The following is a 13264-nucleotide window of genomic DNA, read 5'->3' on the forward strand; positions in this document are numbered from 1 at the left end:
ATTATTATTATTATTATTATTATTATTATTATTATTATTATTATTATTATTATTATTACTTCCCTGTGTCTTTAGCACCGCCATACTAACGCAGAAGACCCGTCTCTCTGTGGTCTGTCTATATATCTGTGGCTCTACAGTCCTTTTGTTGGACCTTGGGCGCTTTTTCAGTATCGTGTACACAGTCTGCAGGACTCCTTAGCCCGTCGCAAGGCATATACCTACACAGAGACATCCATGCCTCAAGTGGAATTCGAACCCATGATCTCAATGTTCGAGTAGGCGAAGACGGTTCATGCCTTAGACCGCGCGGCGGCCACGGCGCTCGGCTCTCTGTGGCCTGCCTTTATAAATTTTACTGGTGCAACACTCCTAAGAACTGAACAGGAATTCTCACCATGTAGTTTATGTAAGCTTTCGTACTATTAGCTCCCCCATTTTTACGTGATCGAATCAGATGTCGAGGCTGACGTTTAACGCCATCTCCCACGAATAATACGCACAAGCAGTTAATCATAAACGATATCCTGTATATAGTATACTACACTTTACATATCCACATCGAAATAGCAGTAGACCTGCGTACACTAAGACAAAAGACGTCTCACTCGTGACGTACTACATAACGTACGTCCTTGAAACGTGTTAACCCTCGACAGTATGTTGCTTTTGTAACCTGATATTGCGTTATGACTGATAAAGCTCGCATATAAAAAAAGGTAAAGCTATCCCTGTAACAGACCGTGAAGGCCCATAGGTTTGTGGGACGTCGAGGCTCAAACATTTTTTAGGTAATCGGTTCACAGATGGCGGTAAGGTTATCAGCCTTACGCGCCGGCCGCCCTTTACTCCAGGAAGATCCCTGGTACTCATTTCTGTTAGAGGCTGAGTCGACCCCAGGGCCATTGTGCGGCTGGAAGGATTAGGTCAATTGAAAAATCCAATGACCTCATCGGGAATCTAACCCGCGACCTTCCGGCTTGTAGAACAAAACCCTTTTTTATATGGCTAGAAGACTATGTTCATATTTATTGCACAAGAGCGTCAATAATGCATGGCCTGTCACAAATGTCTATGTTAAACATTCTGATTTAACTTTTTCATTCTCTGAACAAACAAAATGCAGAGCAGTCTGCTATGATTTTGATCGAGACAGTACGGCCAACAGAAACTTCACAAACTGCTGTCTCTAACGTCATCACATTTGCTGCGAACAATACACAAGTTCCTTATCCGCTCCATCACTGTGATGTTACGGATGGGAGGTGGGTAACGAAACGTAAAGTTTTGCTTTGCCGCATCGAATCTCTATTGATTCCCTTCACTCGGGATTTTGAAATTAAGAAATTTTGCAAAAGCTAACAATCATTACCACCAGCGCAGAAAATCAGAACATGTTGGGCTACTGTATGTCGAAACAGATATTAATGGGCATACTCGCCCACTCCTCCACTACAGTAAGCCATACGCCTTCCCCTACTTTACCTCCCCACTGACATCTCTACTGCTACAGACAGTAAATATATTAATGAATCAGCCGTTCAATCCATCCCTAACATTTACTTACTTACTTACTTACTTACTTACTCATGGAGGTGAGCCCTTCTTGATGAGCCGCCAATTCTGCAGCTACTCAAGAATTTCCCAGCATTTTATGGAAGCCGGAGGTTCATTGCCTTGTTCACAAAAGCCCTTCGCTGGTCCCTATCCTGAGCCAGATCTATCAAATCCAATTCATCCTATACCAACCTATCTCTCTAAGATCCATTTTAATATTATCCACCCACATACGCCTTGGTCTTCTCAGTGGTCTCTTTCTTTCTGGCTTTCCCACCAATATCCTGTACACATTTCTTCTTTGTCTCTTAACATTCATCTATTTATTTACTTATGAATTTACGGTTTATTAACGATGCAGTCAGTAACTCGTGGAGGCCCATAGTGTTGTGAGACGTCGAGGCTCCCACATTTTCTGGACAATGGGGTCACAGACGGCGGCGAGGTTGATAGCTGTACGCGGAAGCCGACCGCCCTTTACCCCCATGAAGATTCCTGGTAGTCCTTTCTGTTTAAGGGTGAGTCGACCCCAGGGCCATAGTGCGGGTGGAAAGATTAGGCCAATTTAAAAATGTAGTGACCTCATCGGTAATCGAACCCGCGACCTTCCGGCTTATAGCATAGTGCCTCAGTCAACTACGCTACCGCGTGCCCCCTGATATTACAGCGTTGAATTATATGATAATTCGAGAATAATGACTTTAAAAGAACGTTAAAAAGAACGAACGATCGTGGCCCAACTTGAGGTGTTGAGAGTTTGCCTGAGGCAGACGAATCCAGCCCACACCCTCCCATCCGCCTTAAGATCCCTTTTTAGCCTACTTTCCTAAACAGACTTATGCGATCTCCATGCCGTCTGTGTGTCAGAATGCCTGAACGAGTCTTTATGAAACCTGAGCCCATCTCAGTGATACGCATCCAAAAAATCCCTCCCATATGTACGAGTATGTGTATCCGCGCGTAACTCTACTAGGCAACTGCTCGGTAAACACCGTAAACACGTTCCAGTGGTAACGAAGAATTGCTGGAGGCGTCGTTTTCTATGCGGTTCGTGTCCTATGAAAGGGAAGTAGGCGATTAGTTCTTTCCAGAACTTCTTGTAATATTTTCCTCCCATGCACGCATAGGCCAAGTGGTTTCTATCCTTCAAGATTTCGTACCAGAATTTCGAATGCATTTCTTGTCTCTCTTATGTGCCCCTCATAACTCTCCCATCTCATCCTCCCAGATTTTATCATTCTAATAACACTGGCATTCGTTCTGTTATTTCCTCCTCCCCCTTAGATCGAGATGGTACACAAAATCTCCAACGTCGTTGTTTGCTATTGCACACTTATTTGTGGCCTGTCATCCATTTACGTAAATTTGACTTCATTATGGATCAGTATGACCGGAAAGTGGCCGATCAGAGTGGCCGCACGGTCTAAGGCATGGACTGTCTTCGCTCGCTCGAACGCTGGGATCGTGGGTTCGAATCCCGCTCAAGGCATGGATTGCTGTGTGCGTTTATTCTATGCTTGTGTTGTTCTGTGTGTAGGTAGCGGCCCTACAACGGGCTGATCTCCCGTCCAAGGAGTCCTACCGACTGTGTAAAAGATCAAGAAACTGAAAAAGCAGACAAGGTCCAAGAAATGGCTGTAGATCCATAGGTAGGTGACCGAAAATTAAATTGCCCGACAACTTCTAGTGAATGTCTCAAGTAAGATAAATTAAGCACCATGTCATGAAGACGTTTATGGGACTGGAGGTATAACTCTACTATTCTTGTCCCAGCTTCACTGCCTGGCCGCTTTACCCTCGGGGAAAGAGCCCCCGGTACCATTGAATAGGGGGCTGGGTGAGCCCCAGAACCGGTCTGGATGCTACAGAGAAGAGAAAAATCTTGCCTCTACCCGGCCCGTCGCTATATCGAAGAAGAAGAAGAAGAAGAAGAAGAAGAAGAAGAAGAAGAAGAAGAAGAAGAAGAAGAAGGAGGCTGAGGCTCTGTCGACCGATTTGAGCACTGACACTGTGTCACCGAGGAACGGAAAGGATCGCCACATAGGCGTTCTTTTCTGCTTTGTCAAGAAAGCTTAACAGTGTTCTCTCGACCTGCGATAGACAATGTAACTGCGAACCAAGGGTCTTTCCTCTTCCCGGATGTTTGTCAAGACGGCCGAGAACCCCCGTTCAGGAATGAAGATTGCTGCTCCCTGAACATTTTGGCTGGCTGCTAGTCTCTTAATGAACTTGTGAACTCCTGCTATAAATAACCTGTATAAACCTCTGCCCTAGGATTAAAAGAACGAGAGTTTGAGATGCTGATGTCAATACATGGTGGAACTTCCCACTGTTCCAGAGCCCAAAGCCACCGTGTGCAAGTAGACTGCAATTCTGCTATGAAGATGCACAGGGTGATCCACTCGGAGGTGGTCCCGAATTTATATTTATAAATGGCAAGGTAATTTGCTGATGCTGCCGCCACCATGCTGCTTGCAACATTGCTGCCTATGTCTCCAGGCGGGAAGAAATCAGTTTCATCATGTTCCATAACCCAGTTATATCTACATCTACACCGCGCCATACCTCAGGAGGTTAGTCGCCGGCTTCCCACTGCGGCGGCTCGGGTTCGAGCTCAGGTCAGCTTATGTGGGATTTGTGGTGGACAAAGTGGCACTGGGGAAGGTTTTCTCCGAGTATTTCGGTTTCTCCTGCCAATTCTCATCCACCGACTGCTCCACATTGATCATCATCTACCATTTGGGGCTGGTACAATAGGCCAGTTAGTGGCCGACGTAACAAGTGGACTCAGTCTCACACCACCCCCAAGAAACAAACTAAAAAACTGTCTCTACATCTGCCGAGGTATATATAAGCCAAGCTTCGTACTTATCGGTAAATTACTGCGCGGTTTGTAATTATTAATTCCTGGCCTGTTGCGAATGAATCACTCTGTACGAATTTCTATACGGCTGTACAGTCCTTGTGACCTTGGCCACTTTTTCAGTTACTTAATCCTATACACAGTCGATAGGACTCTTTGGATGGGGTATCAGCACGTCGCAAGGCCGCTACCTACACACAGAACAACACAAACACAGAATAAATGCACGCAGAAATCCATGCCTTGAGTGGGATTCGAACCCACAATCCCAGTGCTCCAGCGGGCGAATGCTGTTCATGCCTTAGACCGCGCGGCCACCGTAATCGGCCCTGTGCATATGAGCCTTCGAAATTTGATGTGAGGTTTCACCCCTTCATTATCAGTGTCAACATTAGCATAGGTTCCACGGCTGAGAAAAATTTGAGGGGAGTGAAATAACAAGTACACGCCAACCACACAACACGAGACCCTCCGCCCAGCCCGAAGGTTAGGGGTGAGTCTAATTTTCATTCAGCCACCCCACCCCCCGCAACTTACAGTGGAAGACCAAGGGCGTACAAACCTGACTGGAGCTACAATGCTTTGTAACACTCGGAGACAAACGTCCGGATAAGAGTTCTGCCCTAAATTTCATCAGGGATGTCCAAGTGAACCACAAAGGCCTCAACTGGAAAGGTATAAATACAGCACCTGTGCACGTCGATGCCGTCAGCATGTCATTGTGGTCGTGCCATAATCAAAGCAATATCCATGCATTTGGCAGGAAATGCAGGAAATTCGTACGAAACGTCGGCCATAATATCTGTTGCCTCGGCCGAGATTGGAACCATGCCTCGGCCGAACAGACGGCGGCAAGGTTCCGAGTACGAGTCTAAATTGTTGCTGCTAACCTAGACTGCTCCGTCAAACTCAGATTTCGGATAAGGGTGTGTATTCATTACTTTGGAGAGGGCTTGTAACGAAAAGTTTCAGAATTATGCCTGTTCGCTTCATGTCCGAAGATTACCTGCCATATATTCTGGTAGATGGCTTCCTCCGAAACGCTACTAAGTATTTACCAGACTACAAGGCGTCACATCTCCGCTATAAGAACATCAAATCTCGCGTTTCTTTTTCAAATTTGGTCGAAAATGAACATAGGATTTCAGATTCTCACAACGTTCGTCATGAATAGCCATTATCTTCTGGTGTATAACGTCGTGTAGTCCGTTTAAAGTCAACCCGAAGTTTCGGAGAAACATTTCGCCTCCATCTTCAGATTCGATGAACCAAACAAGAAATCAGCATGAAACCGGTAGCAAACAGAGGCCGACATGCTTCTCCGAAACATCGGTTGACTTTCAATGGATTACACGGCGTTTTATATACATATTACAAACTTTTTACTGTTTACGCTCTTAGCAATAAACTTATTACATATGGAAAACGGCGCCAAGTCTTCAGTCCTCTAACTTTCCGTCTCTATATAAACACCTGTTGCTAGATTTATTTCTGAATTCAGCGGGCTGGACATTAGCGTCGTTATATATACAAAAGGCAAAGCTATCTCCGTAACAGGCCGTGAAGGCCCGTACGGTTGTTAGACGTCGAGTCTCCCACATTTTCTAGACAATCGGCTCACAGACGGCGGCAAGGTTGTCAGCCTTACGCGCCAGCCGCCATTTTACCATCGGGAAGATTCCTGGCACTTATTTCTTTTAGGGGCTGAGTCGACCCCAAGGCCATAGTGCAGCTGAAAGGGTTGGGTCAATTGAAAAATCGAATGACCTCATCGGGATATATACACACACACACACACGAGGCGGTGTGTAATGTAGTGTTGAGAGATATGAGTTCCTTTATAGGGAAAGGAGGTTGACCCACTTTGCCAAGGAACGCTTGTTCTATATATGTGTTCCATCGTACGAATATTCTGTAGCCACAGTGACGCGAGCCGGGTCGATAGCAAAGAGGATGACGTCATGGGAGCCTTATTCACCTCATTCAAAGACCAACTGATTCCCCGGGGATCATGCTTGACAGGTGTCAGGACTATATGCTACCTCATGAGTCATTTAGTTGTGCGTGATTACGCGTTTCCTGCTATCAAACAATGCTAATTCCGCAGCCCTACACCTGCATCGCACGATTAAAATGCAGAACGTATATCCGCTAATCGATAATTTAGTGAAAAGGGCCGGCAGCGGTGTCACGCATTGCAATTGCCATTACGGGCACTTCGTGCGGGGTGAGTATGAGCGGAGAAATGCATCTCAAAGTAAGCGCGGTTCAGTTCTTACTAATATTGTCACTTGTGTTAGGGGTGTGATTATAGACGGGGTTTGGATTGGATGCTTCGATTTATTTCACTTACGCACTCAACCTGTAACTACAAAAATTTAGAACACTATTGCTGATTTCCACACTACAAATCTGTAGGACACGCTAAGTTTTCTCAATCTTCACTAGCCGTGTCCTGACAACGGATTTATGACAGTCTCGGTGTAACTACAGCAGACATTTTGCCATCTCTTCTCAATCACCTTCGACTGCCCTCTCTAGAGACTCCATCAATTATTACCTCAGCCATTCACAGTCAGAGTTACTTTACGCACGCCTGGCGATTTAGCGCCAATCAGTTCGTCTTGGCGTCAAGCCCCTTGAGACTCACGACCATAATTTTTATTTTCCAATTGAACACTTGTAGTTATAGTCCTTGTGTAACATGCTCGCTAACGACAGGGTCGATCTGTAGTTTGCAAATGATGCTGGTCCTCGCCAGTGCAGTCGTTCTCGTTCTCAGTTTCGAGTCCCGTGGGACCCATGACCATATTCTACTATCCCAGATTCAAGACTCCAACAACCTGGAGGGCCAGGTCCCCATATTTATACCCCCAGGCACTGGGTTCCCTTTTCGCCACCTCCTACTACTCGCAGGGATGGTGGAGGTATTCGACCCCGCCTCCACACGGGATGAACTCAGTTCCCTCTGCTGGCCTGGGGTTCTCGTTAGGTAGCGTCGGGGCGGATCATCATTAGAGCTCAACAATACCTCGATTGTTTCTTGCATATTCGTTGCAGCGAGAACCTGTTTAGTGATCCGTTGCCTAGGGATGAACGTATAATCTGGCTTTCAGGCGTCATGTCACAGTATTTATACTTGAAAGCGGAGTGGTAATGATGCGTAGATTGCATCTGATATGGGAACGAGAGTACGTCGTCGTCACTTAGTGACGTAGACCGTTACGTCATCATTACACAGTTATAAGATTCTATTTTCAACATACATCCAGTACTCATACTAATTAAACTGACTCCATGGGGATGAGCCCTTCTTGAGAAGCCACCAGTTGTGCAGCCACTCAATTTCCCAATATTTTATAGAACCCGAAGGTGTATTACCTTGTTCACAAGAGCCAGATCAATCTAGTCCATACCACTCCATCCCATCCTTCTAAGATCCATTTTAATATTATTCAACCAATTGCGTCTTGGTCTTCCTAGTGACCTCTTTCCTTCTGGTTTCTCCACCGCAATCCTACACGCATTCCTCTTGTCCCCCTACGTGCTACATTCCCTGCCATCCCCCTTGACTTAATTATTCTACCAATATTAATACGCGGCGGGAACTTCAGACATACTCGCACAGAACTCGTCTGTTGTAAGGTTGATTACACAAAGTACTCGTATGAGGAAACCTCGTTCTCAGAGTATGTGGAGCTCACCATCTACTGTAACATGCGTGATCATATCTGTCGCTTCAGAAACCCTGAAATGTCTTGTATTCTCTCAGAATTTCATTTGATTCCTTACAGGCTGACTTGGCGATGGAAGCGGCTCCGATATTGAACTTATTTCTGTTTACTGGGATACTCCTCACCATCAGTTGTAACAGTGAGTAAAACAGCATGGCTTTCCAGAAACACAAACTGCCTTAAATTATTTGAACCTGCACGCAGTACAGTAAGAGAGTTGAATGTAAAGGTGCTCAACGAACTAAGCACCAGGCCATGAAGGCGTATGGGGGATAGAGCCCCCGGTACCCATTCGATAGGAGGCTGTGTGAACCAAAGAGCCGGTCTGGACGATCTAGAGAAGAGAAAATTCTTGACCCTACCGGGACTCGAACTCCGACCCCTCGGTTGTCCATTCCGTAGACAGTCGCTATACCAACTGAGCTATCCCGGCTCCAAGAGAATGGAATGTAATTGTTCTATCTTTCGTTCTCTAGTTTCGTAAATATGCGTTCATGAACTGTAATCAGAATAAGAACAGAATCATAATACAAGAATTACAGAGGACGGTATGTGGCAGAATTCGGGCACCTAGGAAGAACAGGCATAACTAATGAACCTAATTTCCTTTAAACTATTTAATATTCTAGCAGATGTTAAAAGTAAAAAATGTCTGTTCCTGACAATAATTCCCCCCTACGTAGTTTTCCAGCGTATCAAAACGATAAAGTTCTGAATTGTTCCAGCGTTTCTAATTTTCCATATACAGTGCTGCCTAGTGTTTCGGAATTTCGCCCTTAGGGTAATTTGGGATAAATAATATAAATTTTAATACAAAAAATGCAAAGGAACAACAAATTCTGCCAATAGTATTCTTTAAAGGAAGGGCACTCAGTTAACGCGCATGCGTCGATGCTAGTAGTATATCTAAAAGAGTAATTTCTAACCTTTCAAAAGCATTAGGCCTCATTACCACAATTTGTAAGCCATCAAGGTCCAGAAATGCAGTAGAATAAAAATGTGTATTACCCTAGCCTTTTTTTTTTATTGCTAGTGGAGTGGGACTAAGTCCCTTGTACTGCGGCCACTTCTGGCCTAGCCTTACCGACACTTTTATTTTGGGAGTGAGTGCTGAACAATTAGATCAAAAGACAAAACCACAATCACAGCGGCTGAAATGGGATTTATGAGGCGAGCAGCAAAATGCACTTGGATAGGCCATAAAATAAGTGAAAGAAATAATTTTAAAAGAATTAAAAAGAGAACCCATATCGCACAGTTTCGAAATATAAAACCGGTAGAATTCAACATATCGACACACTGCAACAAAAAGACATTTGTAACTATTAAAATAGTACAGACCACTGCATAAATGAGACTGGATCGGATCAACAAAAATCCAACTCCCAAACTGCTAGATGATGATGATGATGATGATGATGATGATGATCAAGGGTCGGTCGAAGGGATGTGGAGGAAAGTGGTTCTGGCCTGATTTGACCTGCTGTCCCAGTACTTTCCAGGAAGGACTGAGGGAAATCACGAAATCCCTTAGCTTTAACCTTGCGTCAGGGCCGAGACTCGAAAACCCGGACCCTCCAGAATACAAAGCAGTCGTGGCCTCCACTTTGCAGGAGTTGAGGTTCTGAAGATTATGAAGAGATATTTTCTGGGATATGATTCCAACTGCCTTCTAAAAGAAGTTATTGAAGGAAAGATAGAGGGGCGGATAGAGTGACCAGAAGACAAGGAAGAAGACGTAAGAAAATGCTGAATGACCTTGGGGACAGAAGAGGATATTTTTATTTGAAGGAGAAAGCTCTAGATCGCATCAAGTGGAGAAACTGTTTTGGAAGAGACTGTGGACCTGTCGTCTTGACAGATTACAGATGAATGAATGAATGAATGAATGAATGAATGAATGATTCCAAGTACTTCGCAGAAAGTCAACCGACGTTTTGGAGAACATGTCACCTACATCGAAGAATAAGCCAAGCAATAAATCAGCATGAAAAATTAGCAAGCAGAGCAAAGTCAAAGTCGGAAGTCATGTTGTGACCTTCGGTCGGTCGGTCGGTCGGTCGGTCAGTCAGTCCAGCTATATCACTTGGTGTCGAGCTCCAGGCCACATTTTAATTACTCCGTGACAGCTATGGTCTTCTCAGTGTAAGGTGACCTTCTGACAGGAGGACGGGTCTGTCTTTTTGTCAGCGTCATAGTCATAGCAGCATAAGCCATTTATATGTATATTATAGTCTGTCAGTTCTCAACTATATATATAGTATTTAGTTTTACATCTATAATACATAGTACAGTACAATATAAACAATATACGTATACAGGGCCTGCTAGCAGAGCAACCCACTTGCCAGATTTTACATAGGAAACAGAAAGGAACTGCAAGACAGCTAACTCCCGAGTTCCCATTGGCTCGCACACAGAACAGAGCGAACCAACAGGAGACAAGAAGAGGATAACTAGCGTGATCCCCAAAAAGGACCGTAGTACAGATCTTGGAACACGGGCGAGAGAAACAGTAAGCACGGGGTCGGTCGGCGGAGAACTGAAGATGGGAGAAAAGTCGTATGCGTGGGCCGTAGGAATGAGATGCCGAACAAGGGGCCAGGAGAGAAAAGAAAGGCGCGGGGCTGTCTGCTCGGAGAAGGCGGAGTTTGTGCCCTCATAAGGGCTGTGTGCACGGACCTGTGTGGCCCCGCAGAGAACTCAGATCTGCTGTCATGTGATTGATGCTTCCTCCGATCTTTCAGGGAGCAGATGAGAGGTGTGCATGCCTAGCTCAGACAGAAGCTATCCTCCCTGTCCATACTGTTGGAATGGAGCTCAATTTTAGTCGCCTCCCTAATGATGAGATCCGCATATCTGGGTTTGGTGGACCGGATGCCATGCCCTATGTTGATAAATGTACTCCGCCGCTATCCACTTCTCCCCAGAATTCAGGGTTGGTTACTTAGTGTAGCTGAATTTAGTTGCAGGTTTCATGTAATTACTGAACATGCTCCATTCTGCTGCAGTGGCTGAGGCCGTGGAGTGTTACATATGCAGCTGGAACCCATCAGACTACAAGAATGGCAACAATAACCACGACTACAGCGACGTTTGTTCTGCAGGCCACTTTGACCCAGAACGAGTTCGGACACATGAGTGCAGCAGAGGCTGCGAGATAGTCAGCATGAAGGATCCCAATGGCAAGTTCACATGCAGTGCTCAGTGTGACACAAGATTACAATCCATTGTCTTGGTCAAAGAGCATGAACTCAGTCTGAAGAAGATTCTAAGACACAATTCCACTTATTTCAGCATAGAAATTTTACCAGTTCCAGCCCCTTATATTCTGTTTTGGAACAAGTACAATTTAAGATTCAGTGGTTGCCGGGTTCGATTCCCGGCGCTACCAGATTTTTTCGGAGAAGTAGTGGGTCTGGAACGGGGTCCACTCAGCCTCGTGATGATAATTGAGGAGCTATTTCAAGGAAATAGCGACTCCGGTCTAGAAAACCGAAATTAACGGCCGTGGGGATTCGTTGCGCTGACGACGCGACACCCTCTATCCCCAAAAGTTGGCACTAAACTTCGCCGACAAGCGGCCGTCGCTTGGCCGGTATAGTTTACTTGCGGACTAAAATCACGGAGTTTGTTTTTGTTTGGTTGCTAAAATATGTATTTTCATATAATTTATAAACAAAAATATGCTGTAAGTAAGTGGGGAAAAAATCAGTTACTTCAAAAGTTCCATTAAGTACTAGGACTAAAATGTTACGTTCGGTTTTAACTAATTTTTTGCTAGCACAGAATTCTAAATAGTACCTTGGTACTAGCACAGAAACGTTTAAGTACAAGCGACGAAGAAAATGCTTGTGGCTCGTCATTTGATGATTTTCATGCATGCGGTATTCTGTAGTTTTATAAGTGATGTTTTCATTTTCTATATAATTTAACAGAGGTAGAAACTCTTACTTCAGAGAATGAACATTCCAGATTCAAGTGTTGTATTATCATCACACAAATATTTTTTTAAATGTTGGTCTTCACCCTTTACGTCACGAAATACATTACTCAGATCAACCAGTCAGTGCTGTATAGGTAAATAAATCATCATGTATTTTAAAAATCATACAAAAGACATGAATACACTCTGTGTGCGAATGAATATTTAATGTTAATGTGGGTGGTACATATAGTTACCACTGTACTTTCAAGAGTTAAATGGTAACTTAAACTCAAGCTGAACTGAGATATTAGCATAGAAACTGTGAAGAATTATCTGAGCTGGAAATATAATATTACCATTTTTCTTCTGTTGCAGGATTGCTAGAAATGTACTATAGGAACTGTGTCACCAATAAACAGATCACCCATGCATATATTAAGAAGAGTTCAAAAATAAATGATGAAGAAGTCTATACCTGTGACTTTGATTTGTGTAATACAGCTAATGGAGGGAGACACTTACATGTGGTTGCAGCAATAGCATTAATGTTAGTGCTACCAGTTCGTTGGTTCTTCATGTAAAGAAAGTATCCTCAACATGGAATTCCCTACTCTTTGACCCACAGAAGCTGGTAATCAGGGATTGAACTAAGAAATAAGTGTTGGTGCAGGCTGATGCAGTTATCATCTGATTCAGCCTTCTGAGTCATTAAACAGCATCATGACAGTCTGTCGGTGGCCTTCTGAGCTGTAGCTCAACAGTACAATAAAATGAGTACATGACTTTAACTGCACACAGGACAAGAAAAATTATGCACAAATGCTACTTCAAAAATCAAACTGAAGGCTAACATCCAAAGAGAAAGGGCATACAGAATGGAAGAGTATTTAATAGGAGTAGTTGTTAGAACTGCCTAGCCTTGGAAGGTGCAAAATTTTGAGTTCTCACTAGGAATGAACCTGAAAGAGTTCCTATAGTGGAGGAGGTTGTGTAAATGGACAGTCAATTTAGGGCTGCAATATTACTGCCGAAGAGTCCAGTGATAAGCACATGAAAAACTGAGTCGAGGTAACTGTGATTTGCGCTAGGATTGATTTTAGCAGAATCAAAAGATGAGAGAAGAGTGAGAGAATTTCAAAAGAATAAGGGTAAACGAAAACAAAGGACAGATCTATTATATTT

At 44.1% G+C, this 13264-nt stretch overlaps 1 protein-coding gene across 1 annotated transcript in view; it reads left to right on the forward strand.

Annotated features, from left to right (window-relative positions):
- Positions 1 to 12955, forward strand: part of LOC111867915 — a 53557-nt gene extending 40602 nt beyond the window's left edge. The window contains exons 2-4 of the mRNA XM_023858135.2: positions 8215 to 8293; positions 11166 to 11339; positions 12458 to 12955. Coding sequence (XP_023713903.1) covers positions 8227 to 8293; positions 11166 to 11339; positions 12458 to 12663 — 447 coding nt within the window. The 5' untranslated portion in view covers positions 8215 to 8226 and the 3' untranslated portion in view covers positions 12664 to 12955. The remainder of the gene's footprint in view (positions 1 to 8214; positions 8294 to 11165; positions 11340 to 12457) is intronic.
- Positions 12956 to 13264: the final 309 nt, after the last annotated feature.

Source organism: Cryptotermes secundus, unplaced genomic scaffold (genome assembly GCF_002891405.2).
Source record: "Cryptotermes secundus unplaced genomic scaffold, Csec_1.0 scaffold218, whole genome shotgun sequence".
In the NCBI taxonomy this organism is placed as follows: domain Eukaryota; kingdom Metazoa; phylum Arthropoda; class Insecta; order Blattodea; family Kalotermitidae; genus Cryptotermes; species Cryptotermes secundus.